The sequence below is a fragment of the Nicotiana tabacum genome, chromosome 4 (genome assembly GCF_000715075.1).
Source record: "Nicotiana tabacum cultivar K326 chromosome 4, ASM71507v2, whole genome shotgun sequence".
Lineage (NCBI taxonomy): Eukaryota > Viridiplantae > Streptophyta > Magnoliopsida > Solanales > Solanaceae > Nicotiana > Nicotiana tabacum.
In genome coordinates, this window is record NC_134083.1 from 83,815,260 (window position 1) to 83,822,730 (window position 7,471).

The window sequence follows — 7,471 nt, forward strand, 5'->3', positions numbered from 1 at the left end:
AATTCAATTTTTATCAAGATCGGATCAAAAAGAGCCGTCCGGTGCATAAAGTATCCCGTGTTTACTCAAGGTCCGGGGAAGGATCGCACCCCAAGGGCTTGTAATATAGGCAGTTTACCTTGATACAAGTATTAATAGCTAATTCCACAACTCGAACGCGTGACCTATAAGTCACATGAAGACAACTTTATCGTTGCTCCTAGGCTCCCTTAAAATCGGACGCTTAATATCATCCCTTCAATCAATGGCCTAGAAATTTTCAGCAGTATAAAAAAATACTAGATTTAAAAAAAAATAAATGCAATAAAATGGTTTACTACTTAGGGGTGGTTTGGTATGAGGTATTAGAAAAAATAATACAAGCATTAGCTCTATGCATTACTAATACCTTGTTTGATATATTTTTTCAACCCGTATATAACTAATACTTGTATTAGTTATACATCATATTTGGTATTATCCTATGTATAAGTAATGCATAGAAAATCATGACATTAGTAATACCAAGGCTATTAATGCATGTATTAGGTTGGTTAAAGACAATTATCCTTAAAATCCCTTAAAACTTGAGAATATGGAGGGCATTTTTGTAAACAACTATTTTTCTTAAAAATTATGCAATGCATTATAATTTTAATACATCACACCAAACAGTAGATAAGAAATAATATCTGCATAACTAATGATTACATTACTAACTCATGCATTACTAATACACCTTATTCTGCACTATTCTTATACACCCTACCAAACGATTCCTTATAGTTATAGCTACCGGCCAACTGCATTAAATCTCATTTTACTCTAAGTACACTAGCACACTAACTAACACACAAAATGCCATTCTTGAATGACCTCAAAACATTAAATAAACTGACCCTCACATTGGTTGGAGTTCAAAAATCTTATTTTCTTGTAATATAAAAGTGTCCCCGCCCAAGTCAATAATCATCTTCTGCAGCCAAATTCCTAGAAATCAAAACACCACCCCTTTCCTGCATGGTTTCCTTTAATTAATTTACGCATTTAATTCAGCAACCAATTAAATATATACACTAGATTTGAATATATCCAAAATCCAATACTGAGATCTTAGCTTCAAATCCTTTTTTTCCTTCTCTTCTACTTCATCCTCTATAGATCTCCAGATCTTGAAGCGAAGTTCCAAGAGAGTGAGGTAAAAGTAAATTAAAGAACAGAAAAGAAAATGGTGAATGGTGGTAGCCATCATCCAGCAGATTTTCTTCTAATCAAACAAGATGACAAATTCTTCTCTAGACTTTTGTCTAAGGAAAATACAGCAAGAGGTGAGTCTTCTTTTAGGTATTATTACTGTGGTGGATCTTCTGGTTCAATTCCATTTGTTTGGGAATCTCAACCTGGTACTCCTAAACATAAATTTTCAGATACTTCTCTTCCTCCACTTACTCCTCCACCTTCTTATCAAACCAATGCCCACTTGAAATCGTTGCAAAAACAATCAAAACCCAATTTTTTCCTCTCCATTTTCCCTAAGATTTCCTCTAAAAGAATCACTTTTTCACCTTCACTTACTTCCCCTTCTGTTTCATCATCTTGTTCATCGTCGTTTTCGATGTCTTCCATTCCAATCACTGCTTATAATTCCAACACAAGGAACTACCGTTCGAGATCAGAAATTGAGGAGTATGATCATGAAAAGCTGCAGATCCCTACTTCACCAACTTCAACGCTCTGTTTTGGCTGTGGAATGGGAAATTCGAAGCGTTTTCGAGTCAATTACCCGGTAAAGAAGAATGTGAAGAAGGCGTTTTCGTCCTTTGTTGGCAATGGTGCAGCTTCTTGAAGATGATATATCTATTTGAAACATGGTGTTCATCTTGTACATCAGTTTTAGATACTTAGTTTATTTTAAATTGTGAAGTGTGCTGCGAATTCCCTGTTTTAAATTATTTGCTAATAATCGTGGAACCGAAGCTATGTCGACATGTTTTTGTTTTCCTTTTGGTTTGGTGTCAAGATTAAAGTTTGATGCTATTTTGTCTTTGGAACTGGTATTAATCCATTTAGTTAAAGTGTGAATTGTCTTACCTTACTTTTTACATTTATTATGTTCTACTTAGGATGTACAGCATAGAGTTTGCAATAATAATATCTGTTTTCATTTTAACATTGTGCAAATGGGTGAAACTGAAACTCAATCACAAAAATGAGTAAACTCAACATTTATCGCTTTCTTATGGATGAGTAAATACCACATTCTATTTTTTCAGGATTTTCTCGCAGGAGGTTTTAGCCATATTTTTGGATGAAAATCGTCAAAATTTATATCACTAAGATATTGTTGCCAATTCTTATGTGCTTTTTTTTTTTTTTTTTTTTTGTTGAAGTTAGAAGAGGAAATATGCACGAAGTATACTCTGTAGATCTAATAAAAATCGAACCACATTCAATTTAGGGCCTACTTGAATTATTGAAAGATCATAAATATATAGATCCACATTCATTTATGTCGCCGTTTAGAAGTTGATGTAGCTAAAATGGTCCTGCACGTATGGTTTGCAGGGAAATAAAGTCACTAACTCAATGCATCCTTTTCAAAGTTTCCTTAGTGATGAGTGCCCCTGTTAATGTGCTGTTGCAGTACAGAGAATTCTAAGCACTTTCTTGATAACACAATGAAGAAGACACTGGTGTCCTTTGTTCGTCACTTGAAGATGATATATGTTTGTAGGGAAACAGAGTCATCTCGATATATCTTTCTCAAAAAATTTATTTAGTTGGTTCCGAAATCAAAAGAGTGACCAAGCGAATGATACTTATGAAAGTACAAGAGGGAGTCAGTTGTAACCAATTTAAAAACTTAGCTGACTACAACAGAGGGAATTAGTCGACTAAACTTTTCCAGCAGGTTCGATCGCAACAGAAATAAATTATGCAGAAGTAAAAACAGTAAAGAAATAAAAGTTTTGTACTGGTTCAGTACCGATGTGATACCTACATCTAGTTCCCTTTGGTCACAAGGGTTCTCTTAGATCTTCAATATTGAGTCGTTACAACAATTGTGGTTAGTTCGTTCACCACTAACGATATTCAACAACAGTGTTTGTTTAAACTTGACACAACACTTATTTTGTTTTCTAACTCTTCCTATCTGTTGTGACACTTGTAAACTCAAGAATACATTGTTTGTACTAAGAACTAGAAAGATATAGAAACATGTATTAAGTTACGTAAACTTCCTCGTCCTTCCTCCTCTTCTTTAATAGTACTTGATGGAGTTTCTGATTCCTCTTTTATGAGATTGTGGAAGATCATTGATAGTGCGACTTTTCCTTTTGAGGCAGAATTTTCTCAGAGTAGGACCCAAGGGCAGCCTCATGAATCCAGCGTATGAAGTACAACTAGATTCATTCTCAATATGTAGTTTGACTCCTTCATCTTTTCAATCAATTACTCTTAAAACTTCCGTTGATTTCTCTTGACTAATTTCTTTCCTTGTATGCTCGAGAATCTCTTTCTTGTTTGATTGATTCCCTTTTCTTCCTTGTATGCTTGAGAATCTCTTGCTTGCTTGATTAATTCCCTTTCCTTCATTGTATGTTTGAGAATCTCTTTTTTGTTTGATTGATTCCTTTTCCTTCTTGGTATTCCTTTGATGGACAATTCGAATATCATAGCAGTTGGCTCTTTAAAATGCTTAGATTGATTTTCTTTCCTTCCTTGTATTCTTCCGAGCCGTTGCTTCCTTGTGAATCTGCACACATAGTAGAATTACATTAGTCAAGGATTTTTGTTATTAATCATTATTAAAATTTTAAATCTAACAATCTCCCCCTTTTGACGATGACAATAAACCAAAAGGAGTTTGACTAATTTGGGGGACACTGCCCTTTCAAGGTATACTTCTGCTCCACCTGTCTTCGCGCCTTCGCCCCCCTGTCTTTGTACTCTTTTTCTTCTCCTCCTTTGATATTAATCAAAAAGAGCAAGAAGATATACAGAGAATAACAACTAATAATAACAGCTAATAATAATAAAGCATGCATAATTATATATATCCAAACAGTTATAGCAAGCAAAAGTGGGTATAGTCGACTGTATGCCTAACCAAACGCAACCAAATGTAAAGTTGTATCAAACAAACAAAAAGAAAAGATTGTTTAAATAGCTCAGACAATTGGTTCCTTCCAAGAAAATACTTCAAAATGTTGATCACTTTGGTGCAGAAGCTATCATAAGAGGCATCAATCTCCTTGGTAACTTTGGTCAACTTCTTAGTGACATCCTGCATAACCCTGATCCCTTGCTTTTTTGTGGCTTGAAGATTGATCCTTAATCTCGCCACATCTGCTCCAGTTTTCTTTGTCACTTTCCTGATCTTGTTCACCTATTCCTGCATAAAAGTTAGAAATTCCTTGATACCTACAATGTTTTGCTGCATCAGTAGCAGTTGTTCTAAGGGAGAGGATTTGTCTGCTTCAAACTTAATCCTCCAATGCCCTATTGAGGAGTGGATTATAGTGTTTTGTCTTTCTTGAACCAAGTTCCCTAAACTAGAGTGTACCCCGTCATAGTAAAGGCAGTCTTGTCATAGGTGCTGAAACTAATCTTAGGGGCATAGGGAGACAAATCCACTTTCATAACTTGCAAAATATGAGATATTAGTAAACCATAAGGCAAGCTATTAGCTGAAGAGGAGACATCCCTAATGCTTTCAAGCATATACTAATGTACCCAAGCAAGCCAGTTAATAGCTTTGCCATTCACAAGACAATACAAGTGCCTTCTCTCCAACAGCTGCTTCAATCAATGTAAAGTCTGACTACAGCCGTAGTTGACTACTTATTGAAAGATCGAACAGGAAATGAAAAGTCGATCCCGACCCAAAAAGTGACCAATCAGGGCAGGGCCCCTCTCGCAGTAGGGTTCTAACCTCTTAAACCTCGAATAAAAAATTGATCTCGACATCAGCTCAACTAAGAGTTCCGAATCGAAAAAGTAAACTGAACTTGACTTAAGACGAAGGAAGCGAGTGCCGAAAAACCGCTTTCTTTCTTGCATCTTTTCCAGCTTTGAAAATCGACTGAGCGTTGCGCCAATCCTACTTGTGAAGATAAGAGTCGTCGTATTTTTAACATCCTAGATCTTAACACATCTCTGATAGACAAGTGCTAAGAGAACCAGTGCGGGGTACCAGGGTGGTAGCAATAATGTGGGCTAGAATACGGTGCTCAAATTTCAAGTTTTTAGGACCAATATCAGGGGGGTTTTCAGACAAAATACTTTTTGCTTCTTCAAAAGACACTTCAAAATTATCAGGCCAAGAATGTTGCACAAAAAATCTATACCCAACAAACTTAGTTGCAAAGATCTTTTCAAACTAATAAGAGTTAAGAATAATGCGAGTTCCTAAGACCATGGATTCCAAGTCATCTTTATCATTCACGAAAAGATTAGCATAAAACATACGCACTGTCTCTTCATAGACAGTGTCACCAACAATCTCAATTAGCGAGAGAAGTTTTTGAGTTTCAAACACAGAGATAACATCACAGTGAGAGTTTTTTTATATATTTCAAACTTATAGTGCGTCCATAGGCAATCGACTCCCCTTTGTAGGCAACAAATTTAGCTTTTTCCTCGGGACCATAGAAGTTCATTGTCACGACCAAAAATCTAACCCGTCATGATGGCGCCTATCGTGGTACTAGGCAAGCCGACCTTTCCAAAAAAAAACACTTTCAAAATTTAACAGAAATGAACTAAGACATTTAAAATAACCGAAATTTTTCATAAAACGGGGGTAAAACCCAATTAAAACATAAGTGCAGAAAAAATAGCCCGACATCGGGGTGTCACTGAATCATGAGCATCTAAATATCCAGTCTAATACAAACAGTGTCTGAATGTCAATACTGAAAAGAAAGAAAACATAGAAGGAGAGACAAGGTCTGCGGACGCCGACAGCTACCTCGTAGTCTCCGGTACTCGATCGCGCACGAACTCAACGACCTCCGTGATCAAACACACATGGATCTGCACATAAAGTGCAGGGTGTAGTATGAGTACAACCAACTCAGCAAGTCACAGAAATAAATAAAGAACTGAGAAGGTAGTGACGAGCTATACAAATACAGTTCATTTTCAATAATTCCAGCAAAGAATAGATATGCTTTCAAATTCGGTAGTTCAAGTCAAATCAGTTTATACAGTTACAGTGCAAGTAATCCAAATATAGAATCTTTCAGAAATTTCACAACAATGACAGATAGCAACTAAGTGCATCAATAAATGAAAAAACATGTACAGCCTCTTAGGGAAACAGGCACTCAACTCGTCACAACAGCTCAATCACTCGGCTCTCAGCCCTAAGTACTCACACTCAATAGGTACTTGCGCTCACTAGGGGTGTGCAGACTCTGGAGGGGCTCCATTCAGCCCAAGCACTAAAATCCGCACGGACAACTCACGTGCTGCACGGACAACTCACGTGCTATTGTAACAATATATGGAACCGTACGGATAACTCACGTGTTGCACGGACAACTCATGTGCCATAGTATCAGTACCTCATAGACAGGCCCTCGGCCTCACTCAGTCATCAACCTCTCTAGTCTCTCGGGCTCTCGGTAATCACAACGATCAGCCCAAATAAAGATAGCATAGTATATCAACAAAATCAAGAAGAGGCTGAGATATGATACGCAAGTGAAAATATGATTGAGTACAAGACAGCAATTAGCAAGTAATTCAACAAGTATACGACCACAGTGGGTCCCAACAGTGATATCATATTACCTAAGCATGGTTTCGAACATAAAAGGCAGTCAATTGCTCAAAGACAAGGAAAATAACGAATAATAATGGCTATTTGACTTTACAGTCTCACGGGACGTACCAAGTCACGATCCCTCACCGTGCACGCTCGCACACCCGTCACCTAGCATGTGCGTCACCCCCAAATATTCACATTATATAATTCTCGGGGTTTCATACCCTCAAAACCAGATCTAAGACTGTTACTTACCTCAAACCGAACTAATCTCTACTCTGAAATGCATTTGCCTCTCAAATTGGTCTCCAAACGTCCCGAATCTAGCCACAAGTAGAACAATACAATCAATATAGGCTAAAGGGATCAATTCCACAAGAAAAATACTAAATTATAGTAAAAAAATCCAAAATTGGCCCGAATCCGGCTCCCGGGCCCACGTCTCAAAATCCGACAAAAGTCACAAAACCTGAAAGCCCATTCACTCACGAGTCTAACCATACCAAATTTACTCATATCCGATAACAAAATCCCCTTCAAAACCTCAAAATTCCAACTCGAGAGTTCTTCCTCTTTTTCCCCAATTTCTCACCCCAAATCACAAATTAGATGATAAAATTAAAGATGAAATCATAGGATTTAACCAAAACCAATTAAGAATCACTTACCCCAATAAACTCCATGAAAATCCCTTCAAGAATCGCCCAATTCCGTGTT

At 37.0% G+C, this 7,471-nt stretch overlaps 1 protein-coding gene across 1 annotated transcript; it reads left to right on the forward strand.

The window, feature by feature from the left end:
* Positions 1 to 1,207: 1,207 nt before the first annotated feature.
* LOC107776278 (uncharacterized) lies at positions 1,208 to 1,825 on the forward strand. Its single transcript, XM_016596153.2, has one exon. The coding sequence runs from the start codon at positions 1,208 to 1,210 to the stop codon at positions 1,823 to 1,825; it is 618 nt and encodes a 205-aa protein (XP_016451639.1).
* Positions 1,826 to 7,471: the final 5,646 nt, after the last annotated feature.

Excerpts from the sequence above, each read along its gene's own strand:
- LOC107776278 (XM_016596153.2), top strand. The coding sequence starts at position 1,208 with ATGGTGAATGGTGGTAGCCATCATCCAGCAGATTTTCTTCTAATCAAA.